The 12,905-nt window shown below is 40.8% G+C and overlaps 1 protein-coding gene across 1 annotated transcript in view; it reads left to right on the top strand.

Moving 5' to 3' along the window:
• Positions 1-12,905, top strand: part of TMEM132B (transmembrane protein 132B) — a 207,430-nt gene that overhangs the window by 136,569 nt on the left and 57,956 nt on the right. Inside the window, exon 4 of the mRNA XM_088532500.1 lies at positions 8,199-8,385. Within this exon, the coding sequence (XP_088388626.1) occupies positions 8,199-8,385 (187 nt within the window). The remainder of the gene's footprint in view (positions 1-8,198; positions 8,386-12,905) is intronic.

Here is a 12,905-nt window from a genome sequence, read left to right as displayed (position 1 = left end):
TATTTCTTAGCAGAAGTGTGAATTAGCTGCAAGGTATCCTGCGCCTTCTCTCTCCATCTGAGACAGATCAGTGGGTTCCTTAGGTTCAAAGAAACCTGAGTCTAATTCATTAGATGCTTAATCTTGCTTAAATCTGAACAAAATGTAGGAGGAATAAAATAATTTCTGCTCGTGTTCCTATTTTGATTTGTTCTTTAATTTTTTCATGCAGGTGGTATTATAGGAGCTTCTGCAGAGGACACAGCACACTCTTAGCAAACTTTAGAAAAACAACCTGTCCTTTTAATTTTCCCTTGTCCTTGCTAACTGCTTGGCATTCTCTTACTTCTCCTTTTCACTCTCTGCCCATTAAACAGAGGATTAAGTTCAAGGTGGTGCATTAGGGTTTTAAAATTCTCAGTTTAAAATCCACCATTTGTCACTGTTTTCATGTATCCTCCAGCACATTAGGTATATTTGTGTCACAGTCTGCAGCTTGTCTCCCCATTCCTTTCATTCATAAATCCAGCGCGAGGAGAGTTTGCATCTTTAAATCCCCTCTGGTGGAGTTTTCTCCCCAGGGAGATCCAGCTGTCAGCCTCAATTGTCATTCCGACATCAAAACTGAAACTGCATTGCTAGGAACTTTTTTGTAGGTCTGTTTATTTATTTATTTATATGCTCCGAGGTGCTTGATGTATATAAATGAGTGTGATCACTTACTGCTAATGACAGGCATGTAAAAATCAAAAGATGTTAAAAATACCAAAGCAGCTTTTTGTTGCAATTATGGTTTGAGTCCTTTAGATTCCTGCAAGTCCCTTCCCAAGCCCTTCTCTCTAGCTGGGAAGACTGGGAACCTCTCTATATATTCGTAATTACATAATCCGAGTGCCTTATGTAATTGTCTGAGTTCAGGAACTATAACTTAGTGATGCTCTTCCTCACACACACAAGAATTTTGGAAGACTTTCCAACAGTATCCAGGGAAATGGAACTGTCAAACATGCTTTCCATTTTGTAGTCTGCTGGAGAAGACCAAGACCGTGACTGAAGCACCGTCAATCACACTGACCTAGTAGCCACTAACCTAGTACAAAGATAGAGGAGAAGCTTCATGGAATATTGGCCTTTTTCTTCTGCTTAGTGACCTGAAGGCAAAACACTCTTTGGCTGCTATATCGTGGCACTATAAAGAGGCCAAGAGTTTATCCCATTGCTTTGCAATGCGTCAACAAGGATTTCCAGCAGGTACCTTTTGGGCTGCTTTGTCTACACTATTGAATTCTCCACTTCTCTGGCTGATCTTAGCCATTCACTCTGTTTAATTTGAATTCAAGTGAAACAGTCACCCCTCTGATGGAGGTACCCATGCCTTCTTTGATACATCTGCAGCCCAGGCCATGGTAATGAAGCATCTCACAGGATTGTCGTCTTGTTCTTCTAAAGATCTTTTGAGAGCCTCTGCAGAAAGGGATTTTTAGGTCTGTAAGTTACTGCCTTGCAAAGAAGTTCAATAATATAAGAACTTCTTATCCTGAATTTTCAATCATCATTTGTTTAAAAATCCATCACTGCTTTATGGTGCATTACAGCTGCTTGCACAGCAATGTGAAAATACACCGTGTGATTATGGTGTGTAAATATGTAAGGATTTCTGAATAGTTAAAGAAAAATTATAAGCACCATTTGGGCTGTGATATTAGCTGGTTGAGATTCAGCATAAATCTTTCATCATAAAATCTTATCTTAAAAAAAAAACAAAAACAAAAATAGCTCCTCTATATTTGCATCCAAAATCAGCTAAACCCGGGCCCAACTTCCTATTGGATGCGTTTGTTATATTCCCCAGCAAGATGTTTTCTTGTGGCAGAGGAGCTTTATTTTAAGAAACACACAGCACAGCAATAAAGAGGTTCTAAATAGTAGTCAAAATTATTCCAGTGCAATTGAAATGCTCTTTTAAGCCCCTAAAGATAGCATGTATTTTCAAAGGGGGAAAAGTCAAGAAAAAGGAACGAATGAAGCTCTAGTGCACAGGGATACACAGTTGCTGGTGGAGCACACCAATTACACCCATATTGAATTGGGTCCTAAAAGTCCTATTTTGTTAAAGGCTAACTGAAATAGTATCTAAGGGGCCTTTTACCAGAACAATTTCTGTACACTGTCACAAAGACAGAAGCAAATAAAAATAATTGAGGCAATTGTCTCTGTTCTCTCCAGGGTTGTCATGAGGATGTTGATAAAAATCAAATAAAATGGAAGTTATTGCAAGTTGTTAGTGAAGAGCACAGTTGTGAATTGGCAGTGCAAGAAGCCAAAGAGCTTAAAAGGTTTGCTTATTATCGAGATTTATTGTTTTCAGTGATGGGAAAATGTTGGCTAAGCAAACATAACATGAATAATACCTGGTCTTGGTGTTGTGTCTTGAAAAAAAGTAATGTTTTTTTCTTTATATGGCTTTTACTGGACTACTAAAAACTGCTGTGTCAATCCATCCATTCTTAATAGGTTTAATAGTTTGACCTTATCCTCTATACCCATGTACATAGCCCATGCATTTGTGAAGAGCAAGGACCCATAGGCAGGTGAAAGAAGACCAAGACCAAGGAGTGGTTTGAAAAGGCTTGTGGTTGGTATAAGTAAACTGAGTGTTAGAATTAGGTTCCTATTAGACATCAGAGCAAATTGTAAATTTTGATTTTGAAATGCCTCAGGGAAGGAAAGAGAGGATCCTTTGTGACTCTGCAGATTCCCCTACATCCTGCGCTGAATTTGCCTCCCTCAATAGTCACGTTCGTGTTGACGCGGAAGCCTGTGTAAATGCTCAGGACATCCAAGTAGGATTTCCTCTGGCTTCCAGGGATGTTCATCCATGTTGCAGTTCTCAACACGGCTACAGCTGGGCCCATCTCCAGTGCTCCTCAGGACAAGGCCCATTTCTCAGCAAGCTGGCCGAGGAGAACAGCACAGCTGGGCCACTCTACAGCTTGATGTGCCATTACAGTGTAATGAAAAAAAATTGTGGAGAGAGAAGAGTTTAGTTTAGTAGGTTTTAGTATCAATTGCCATCACCAAGTCAAACTTAAGATGTAGCACAAGGTAGAACATTTCAGCCCTGTAACTTGGTCTCAGGTAGACCGTTTGCTTGAGGATAGTGTCTCCGGTAGAAGACATCCAGCTATAAAGGTGTTTTCTGCTGTTAGTTCCTTTGTAGAGAGGAAAGCAGCAGCTAGCAAAAGTTAAGGGCAGAGGGTATGTACATCATTGTAACTCAGAAACTGGATGCTGCTCTGTTAGTAGCTGTTGGGTCTGATTTCCTTTGACTTCTGGAATCTTAATTTCTTCCGGGGTAGGACCTTTAATCTAGATCTTTTTCTCCAGAGGTCCTAACCATCTGCTAGTTCATTTGACTTCAGCAGGAAATAGGGCCTTTGAACATTTCCAAAAGTCTGCTCTTGTGCTTGCTCTTCAGTAAACCATACTTATGAAATTAATGCCCATGAGAGCAATGGAAGGAGATCTGTATTACTGAAATATCATATAAACTAATGTACTTTGCCTATATAATCCTGTTTGCATTGAATTTGGTGAGAATTCATCAAGGAGAGTAAAAATTTACCATTATTAGCCTTGGAAAGCTAGAAAATATTCTCCAGCAACATGACTTCAGACATTTTATTATTTTTCAATTACCTAGTGTCTGCTGCATTTTTAGGAGCTTTGTTTACACTGCTGTGTGTCTCGTAAGCAGATTGCCATTTACTGAAAGCGTTATTTCATGAATGAATGAAACTCATGATTTCCTGTAATAGGCAACTACACTAATAGAAGGTTCTGACTTTTATCGAGTCAATGGTTGATGAACTGGCTGCGGGAGCCAGCAAAGCCTCCGCCCCAGCCAACTGCCTCTGCTCCGTGGCCTTCGCCGTCCTCCTTCACATCCTGCACGTTTCCTCCTCTCCAAGGATGCACAGGGCAGGCTCTGCAGGTTGGTTAGCAGCGTGGATCTAGCTTCATAGCTAATAACAGCCATTTGTTTATTTCCCTGCTAACTATTTAGACTGTCACTGCCATCATAACATCAATCACTGGGTATCACTGCAGTATGTAATTCACTAATTCAATGTTTTGTGTAGATAGAGGTTAAGAATTAATTTATTTCAGAAATATTGCATTTCCAGGTGATTCTCTAGGACTTGCTAAGATGTCTAACATTAGAGCTATGGTGGACATTCACAGTAACCTACAAGTCTTGAAAAGAGCCTGTGCAGTTCAATGTTAATACTTAGGTAATAAATGTGGAGAAACAAAATCCAACTTTGGATTTTTTTTACATTCATATTTGAATTAGAGAAGTTTGACAAGAGTTTATCAAAACCCATGTGCTGAAACTGTTCCAGGTCAGAATTGCAGCCATGCTCACTACTAATACTACTATGTATGAAATAATGACTGTGCGTACTGCAAAGCTTGAATGGGCTGTTGGAGACCTGTATACAGAGACTCTGAATACATTAGATATGTGTAAGGCCAGACATCATGAAGGTGCGCACAAAATCTCAGGGTTTGGGGGTCCTTTGAGCACCTAAGAGAGGCAGTGTTGGGAAAGGACATAAGCAGGCTTGCAAATTGTGATTTGAAGAGGCAGGCCGACTTGCTGGAATTTGTGAGAGGAAATAAATCTAAGGCCGTGGTTTCTTTTTCTCCTCTCACCAGAAAGAAAAATGTCTAATGACTGTCTCATGTCTGAAACACTGGGCTGGATTCATCAAAGGGAGTTAGTAATTACCAAATTGAGAGAATCATGAAGCGCTTTTCTAAATTTGAAAGGCTCATCAAGAATAGATCAGGAGCAGGCAAAATTAATAGTTATGAACTCATTTCCATAGAAATGGACTTATTAGCAAGCATGCCAGCTGCCTAAAATTATAAGGTCTTTTCCTTGTGCTTGCAGGAAATAATCTTTTTTTATAAAAGTAATTTTGACTTTTTATTTTTTATTGCTCTTCTAAACTAGGGTTTGGCAAAGTCCTTCTAAACTGCTTAAAGACTTTACTGGACAACAAAAAATGTATAACTAAAAAGAGAAGAAAGATGTGGAGAGGAGAAATGATTTGCAGGCCTTAGATTCCATCAGTCTCTTCTCAATAGTGCAAACGTACTTAAGATAAGAATGGAATGAGTCTCGAGAAAAAGCTTAAAAATCTTTATAGGATAAACTTTGGTTTAGTGGGATTTAATGACTGATAACAGCATGAGTTACAGTCATCGTCTTATCTGCTTGTGGATATTCCACATGTAGCATTTCATATTCACTTTTTGGGTTTTATCCTGGATTTGTTACAGCTATAAGCAGGGTGAGGACTTGGAACAAAGGCAGTGGGTTAGTCCCTGGGGTATCCCGTGTCCCGGATACTGTGACACTTGGCTTTGCTCGAAGGCTGAATCTTTGTCCAAAAGAGGAAAAAAGGGAGACCGGAGACCGTGGTTTTAGAGGGAACTCAGTGACCTGCTGTTCCGAACGTACCTGGGGGCCCTGCTGGTGCATAATGTATTCCAGAAAGCTGGATTCCTGCTTGTTAAAGCTATACGCTCGGTGGAGAAACTCTGAAAATGCAACCTGGATAGCCCAGCTCTCTCCCCAAATCTCCACATGAAAAGAAGTGGGTCCTTCTTTAGTCAGTGTTAATATCTCATAGCACATGATTTCCTTCTGAGGTCAAGTAGGAAACAGCTAGGCTGTTTTTCCAGGTGATGGTAAAGATTCTCTGTAGAAGCAGGGCCACCACCTTGGTTCAGCTTTGCTATAGTCATCTTTGCTTTAGTTTGTTAATATAACTTACAACCATGGAAGGTTGATGCATCTGAACTGCTGCTGCGTTCTAGATCCTCAGAGATTATTTCCAAAGCAGCAGTACATAAACACGTCTGCCTTTAGGAGAAACATGTGGCTTGTACAGTTATGCAGGAAAGGTTTCTTTGCCATGTCAAAGATGCAGGGAGGAGCTTTCGTGTTTCAGGGACAGGAGTCATTTTACTCCCTGGCGATTACTCTGCTTTGCTGTATGGATGAGATGCATGTATGTGCTTTTCTTAGGGAGTCTAGGTCTTAAGAGTATAAAGCCACTATTACAGTTATTTTTCTGGTGTATAAAAAGAAACACAGGAAGGAAGTAATTGAAGGTACGATGAGCTGAGCTCAGAGAAGCGCCTGTCAATGGGACAGGTGATTTATCAGTGCAGACTCACCTGACATATTATTTAAGTGACAAATCTAAAACCAACTCATCCATCAGAGTTTGTTCAGGGTTTGAAACTATTCCTGAGTGTTGGTGACTGTTGACTGTAACAGCCTGAACATAAACTGCAGATCCAAACAGACCCTGACAGCTCTAATATCCAAATCCACAGCTGGGGTAAAGCTCGTGTTTTGAATTTTGTTGCTGGGTTGTGAACAAATCCATTTGATGATGAGATAAAACAAGCCACCAGAAGAGATGAGCACAAAATGATGAAGCTGAGTATTCCACCCTGGTGCCCACAGTGGTAGTGTTTTTTTGACAGAAATTGCCTAATTACAGCCCTAACATTGTGTAATAAAATTTGTCTTAAAGAGCTTTTGCTGATTGTCTGGTTGGCTACCCAAACGATGCATTAATAGCTTCTGGTTTTGCCTGAAGGTGGATATAATCTTCTGTCAGCATGGAAAATATTTATCCTCCAGGCATTGGAGCATATGTTTGTAGTGTTCATTGTTGGAAAGAAAACACGAAAATCAATAATTCCTCCTCTGATTTTTTTTTCCTTTACAATTGTGCCTTCAAAAACATATGGCAAAAAAACAGACTCTGCCTCTGTGCAGTTGGGAAGAGAAAAAGGATGTTTACGTCCCTGTTCTTTACAAAGCTTCTGGTGTCACTTCTTTAGGGTACGGGATGGCAAATAATGTGCCATGGGGTGGGACAGAGCTCGAAATTGCAGAGGGGCATATGCACAGGGCGCTTGGGACACGACCCTCGGTGCTCACTTGTGTGTGTACCAAGAGCACGTTGAAGTCGTTATAGAGCGGCCAACCTGCTGCAAGTTCAGGTTTTAACTCATTTTGTGAGCACGTGCACTGAAACTCGAGGAGTAGTGATCACATCAGTTGTCTTCTCATGTGAAGAGATAAAGCAATTGGGTCAGCAATCGGGTTAGCAGCCTTTTCCAAGTGCTCCCTCTTGGTGTTTTGCATCAGGTCCCCAAGCTGAGGTGTCTGTCTGAAAAATGGGGCAGGGATTTGTACACTGCTTTGTAAAAAAGCACCTTAGTTTTTTCTGGAAGAAAAGCACTGAATGAGCAAAAGTTTGCTTGCTGAACAGGTCTCAGCTGTGGATGCGCTGAGTGCTGCTCAGTAATTCTTGGTGTCTCTTCTCTGTTCTGTAACTTAAAGATACGGATATCTGTCTTTCTAACCTCAGGATTAATTATTAATATTTACATAGTATTGGACTATAGGAGAGTGTTTAGGTGCTGGTGCTCACAAAAGAAGCAGAAGTAATTTGTAAATACAGCTCTGAATACTATGCATTTACCTCCATTCCTTTACCTTTAACTTTTTATTCCCAGATGACAAATAAGTAATGCTCACCACACAATTATAAGTCTACATCACTGACGAAAAGAATGTTTTCATGAATTAAAAATGAAGATAATCTATCGCCCATTTTTTGTCATGTATAATTTGTGCAAATGCATTTTTCCCACAAAGGTAAAGAAAAGTTTGGGTTTGAAAGACTTCCCTCTCCCTCTGCGCCATGAGCTCTTCTCTGATACAGCATAAGGAATGGACCAGTCCTGTGTAGCTTCTGAACATCAATATTTGCAGGAATAAAATTATAATAATGCTATATTAAATAATTCAGCAACATCTGTGCAAACTAGTGTTCCCTGGTTTGGGGCTTATTCTGCAAGTTACTATATAGAATGCATGCCTGAGTTTAATGCCTGCATTTTCAGGAAACTGGAAGATGTTCTGTCATCTTATTTATAAAACAGAGCCGTTGCCCAATGCATAATTTCATTTAGGCTTTTGTTAGTATCTTGAAATCTACATGTTGAATTTAATGGTAATTCTTGCACTGGAAAGAAAAGAAAAATGCGTTTTGTTACTGACATCCTACAGATATTTCATTTTTGTGAAATTTTGGTTTTGCCTTTTTTTTTTTTTCCAGAGCAAACATCTCCTCCTATGAGATCCTGCAGATGGACTTTGAGATTGACAACAGCAGCAGCCTGACAGGAGCCCAGCAAATCACCTGGCAGGTGGAATATCCTCGCGATGACTCCTTGAGCGAACTCGTGGTCTCCGAGATCTTCGTCAGCCGAACTATGTTTGTGGGAATAGTCCCTCTTGCAATGGTAAGAACCTGCTTCTTTGTCTATTTTTTTCTTTCTTTTTTTTTTTTTTTGCTAAACGCTTCCTTTGCTTCTTGTTAGTATTCAAGGAAATGCGAGCCATTTTATTATGTGCTACTTCCTATGCACCTGCTGCAAGTGATTTAAATGCAAAAGAAAATACATTTCAATAATATTTTATTTACCTGATATGCCATAATGACTCCTTGGAAACTGTTTGAGTCTTTTTTGTAAATCCTTTGCCATTTGTGGATTATTGGCCTGGTACCCAGTTATAGCTCCTTGGGAGCCGTTGGTTCCCCGTGTACTAACGCGACTGCCGTGCGTGTGCTCCGAGGGTAAACGGTGCAATTAGCAGGACGTTTTCACTGCAGTAAATTAGCGGGACGTTTTCACTGCAATAAATTAGTGTGCATGTGTGGGGAACCTCACTGCTAAACCAAACAACTGGACTGTTTTCTGCTTAGTTTTATTTTTTCCCCAAAGTGCCTGCGTGCACTTGCCTATCAGAGCTTAGCGAGCTGCAAAGTGTCAGTTTAATATTTGGTTCATTTGGAGTTATAGAGAAGGGATAAAATACTTTTCTGCGGGCTTAGATGTAGGCCTGATTTCTAGAAACATTTTGAATGTTTCCTTGTGCAGAAAGCTTGAAGCTGATGGTTTACATGAAAAATATAAAAAAACAAATATCTACTTGCAAAACTCAAAAGCAGCTTTTCTTAGGGGGAGACTTTGGCCTTATGGACCTTTTGGTACTAAATGTTTAGGCTGACAAAAATCCTGTGATTTCACTGGGTATATCCTGCTATACAACTAGAGTAACTGCTGTACCTGTGTGAATTTAAACTGGGCAAATTTAAGGGTTATTTGTTTTTCTCCTGACTCCCCTTCTTTTTTTTTTAAAAAAAAAACTAAATACAAGATTTGAGTGCCTGGATCTTACACCTCTTCCCTGAGAACCCCTATGGCCAACTGGTTTGCTTTCCCTTGAAAATTATATTTTCCTTTGTTATCTTTCTATTCTACCATGCAACCAACAAACAGTGGCATTTTCCTGTGCACAATCACCACCACCTCTTGCTAGGATAACAACAAAGATGCTTGTAAAGATAAACAAGGTGTCGGCGAGACTTATTTTCAGTTCCCACTGCCAAAGCCTACACTTATAGACTGCCCAATGATAGTAATACACTCAGTGACAAAGGAGAAATTACATGGGAAAAGTCTATAGAGTATTTTTTTACGATGCTCTTTCTGCAGTGTGTAAGCAGTCGGCGTGGCCAGAGGTGATGAAACAAAACTCAAAACAAAATGAGCAGCAGAAAGTGGTGCCTGACGTGACTTGCAGATTGCCCTGCCTGCTTCAAAGGTCAGCGTGGAGTTTGGGCCGTGCAGAGTATGCAAGAAAAGCACGTCCTGCACCAAAGCTTGCTGTGAACGTTGGGTCCAAGCTTTGCTTAAAATGTCTCTAAACATCCTTGGACAAAATCTGAATCTAATTTGACCTGGAATTAACCAGGCACTTCATCATACTAAACCAACTGCAGAGGAAGGAGCATTGCTTCTTTTAGACATTTTTTTCTCTTTTTGGAATGTTTTGAAGCATGAGTGCAAAATTGGGTCCTTGATATATAGGAGCGAGTGTTTTGATGGGATTACCAAAGTCTTCTGTTTGGTCAGTGCTAACAACAGGCACAGCTGAATGAAGCATCCTGGTGTGGTGTTCTCGTATCACGGCATCACGTGCAGCTGAATGGGAGAGATTTCCTCCCAGGAAGAGGATTGAGGTGGACTCTGAAATAGCTCATTGGAAGAGAAATTCAGTGTACAATCCTGCAAAGCATTTGTGACCTTTCTTAAGAGATTTAAGTCGAATTTAAATGTACACATCTCTTTCAGTAGATACCTTGGTTCTTTTAATATGCAGACGTCCTCCCCCATATAGTTTATCTGGAATCCATAAGGAATATCTGCTCTTTCTTTTTCCCCCCCTGCATTTGATCACGAGTTCATCCTTAGGTTTCCCATGCTACTACTGTGAACAAACAGTGGCAAACAGCAAGAGCCCCCATATGATTTATTCGACCACTGTGTTGCAGTTATTCTTGAGATAGCGATGGGGACATTTTTCTCATTCCTAGCTTGGTCTTTTCCCTTGTAGATACGGAAGGGGTGGTAGACTGCATGGTAACGTTTGAAAAACAGTCTGATGAAAAGAGCTGATTTCTTGCCTCAGTGGGTTTATGAAGCACTTAATATCAAATCTGATGTTCTTAACGTTTACATCTTGTAGCAAGCTTGAAAGGCATTTTGAGTTTTCTTTTTTTGCTTCTCTGTGAGTGTTTTTAAGCAATGCCAGCTGGTTTCTGCACATTATGCAACACAAACTCTCTCTGCATTAGCAGCCAATCCTGCTGTAATGAACTGGTGGAGCAGCTTTGTGCTGGCGAGTCCTGAGGTCCCGAGTGAGCAGCGCGATCTCTGAACAGGGTCTGCAGGTGAAACGTGGGCCAGGCCACCACCGGTCACTGGGCTCTGACGTGCCCTCGGGGAAGGAACATCCCCATAACCTGTGTGTTGCCTATATACAACACGAAAAAGGAGCAGAACTTTTAAAGCCTCGGTAGGGGCATTGGGAAGTGCCTGGAAACTGGTTAAATTTATCAAAAGGACCAGATTATCTCGGGAGTGCGATGCAAATTGCACACTAGGAGAAAGGGCATTGCTTGGCAGCTTGGTCTGCACACTTTAAAGAGCAATGTTGTTTGAAATTCTGAGAAAAGCGTGATATAATCCGCAGCAGAAATAAAAGCTTAAGTTTGGGGATGCGTATTGATTAATAAGAAAGTCAGGAAAAACATTACTGCTTGCAGAGAGTGGCCCGTGCTCTGGGTGTCCCCTCTGGAGCAGGGGGTTGGACTGGATGATCTCTGGAGGCCCCTTCCAACCTCAACCCTCCTGTGAGTCTGTGTGATTTTGTGATGCTGGTTTTCTTTTTTTTTCACTCATGTTACTAAAAGGAGCTGAATGCAGCCCAGTCAAACCCTGCAATCTCAGACCTTTCTTTCAGATATCCTTTGGATATCTAGATGGATTTCCATGTTTATCTCCATCATGAAGAAGTTTGAAAGTGTATGTTGCAGTCATTTGTTTTAAAATGCGTCTTTTATTAGTTTAAACAATGAAATGTCTATCTAGCATGTACAATTAGATTAGAAATACTTAGTGTGACAAAACCAGCTGTTCTTGACTTCATTCTTTTTAATTGATAAGTGTAAAAATGCTGTGTTGGGTTTTTTTTTTTTTTTTTTGGTTTGTTTTTTTGGAGGTGGGGAGGAGGTTTGGAAGAAGAGAGGTATAATCTTGGAATATTGGGAATTGCTCAAAATAAATATTTAAATAAAGAAAAAAAGTCTAAGGTGAGAAAACCAAGCAAAATTTCATCCTGGAAAAGAGTGCGCTTTCTGCATCAGCTGGTGCAGTTCTTCTCAAATCCTTAAATTCCTTCTCACCGAAACATACAGTTGAACAGAGGGATGTATTTCCAAGGGAGCTCCGTTTGCATGGAGACAGCTCGGTCCGGTCAGTCAGGATTTGCTTTTGGAAAATTGGAGCTCCCCTTCCCGCTGGTCCGTGCACACAGTGCGCTCAGGGGTCGGTGCCCAGCAAGGCTGCGACATGAACACAGAGCATTCCAGGCTGGCACGGCGAGGAGAAGAGCATGGGAATGGGTGATCCCAAGTGCCTGTGACCCGCACGCCTCTCGGGAGCTGGTTTGGATGAGGGCTGCAATAACCCGAGTGCGGCACCGATGGATCGGCTGTTTGTGGAGCTGCTCTTGTGGCTGTGCCTGGAAATCAGCTGCCTGCTGAGAGGCTTCAGTCCTAGAGGCCCTTTTATAGAGAAACGTAGTGGGAAATGCTCCAGTTAAGCTATCCCATCATTTCCATCATTCCCAGCTGCTGAGAAGAGTGTGGAAACGAAGCGATATAATCTGTGTGCTCTACAGCCCAGGCGCTATGGGAAAAAGCAAAAGCATTCAGTTTTATTCAAAGAATATTTTGAGATGTGAAAGGACCTAAGAGGACGATATCTTCCATATCTCCCCTCTCTCTGCAAAATAGTTCCCAGTTTTTGGCTAGCCCGAGCACGGACTCCTCTCAGCAGGTGATGAGAGCATCAGTTCAGAATCATTCCCGAGTGCAAAGTGCTTGCTACATCGCTGGCCCTGTTTCCGATTCATATTCAGATGGAATTTGGATTTGAGAATGAAAGGAAGCAGTCTGTGTGCGTGTGTCCCTGTAAATACAACTTTGCAAATAATGCTAAGTTAATTTTTTGAGCTGCGTCACGTGAAGTGCGTGGTGATTAATAATATTGTCCTGTATCAGCTAGGACTATTTTCTGTCCTAAAAGTACTTGCTTACATAGGAAAAAGAAATAAATACAAATTCCTTAAATTACATGAAAATTAACAAATTATTTTTTCCATCAATAATGCTGTTGTTATGTAATATTTATAT

The sequence above is a fragment of the Tinamus guttatus genome, unplaced genomic scaffold, assembly GCF_059628265.1.
Source record: "Tinamus guttatus ecotype Peru unplaced genomic scaffold, ASM5962826v1 Tinamus_guttatus_pri_ptg000459l, whole genome shotgun sequence".
Lineage (NCBI taxonomy): Eukaryota > Metazoa > Chordata > Aves > Tinamiformes > Tinamidae > Tinamus > Tinamus guttatus.
The sequence above is the reverse complement of the archived record's forward strand: the minus strand, read 5'-3'. Positions and strand labels throughout refer to the sequence as shown.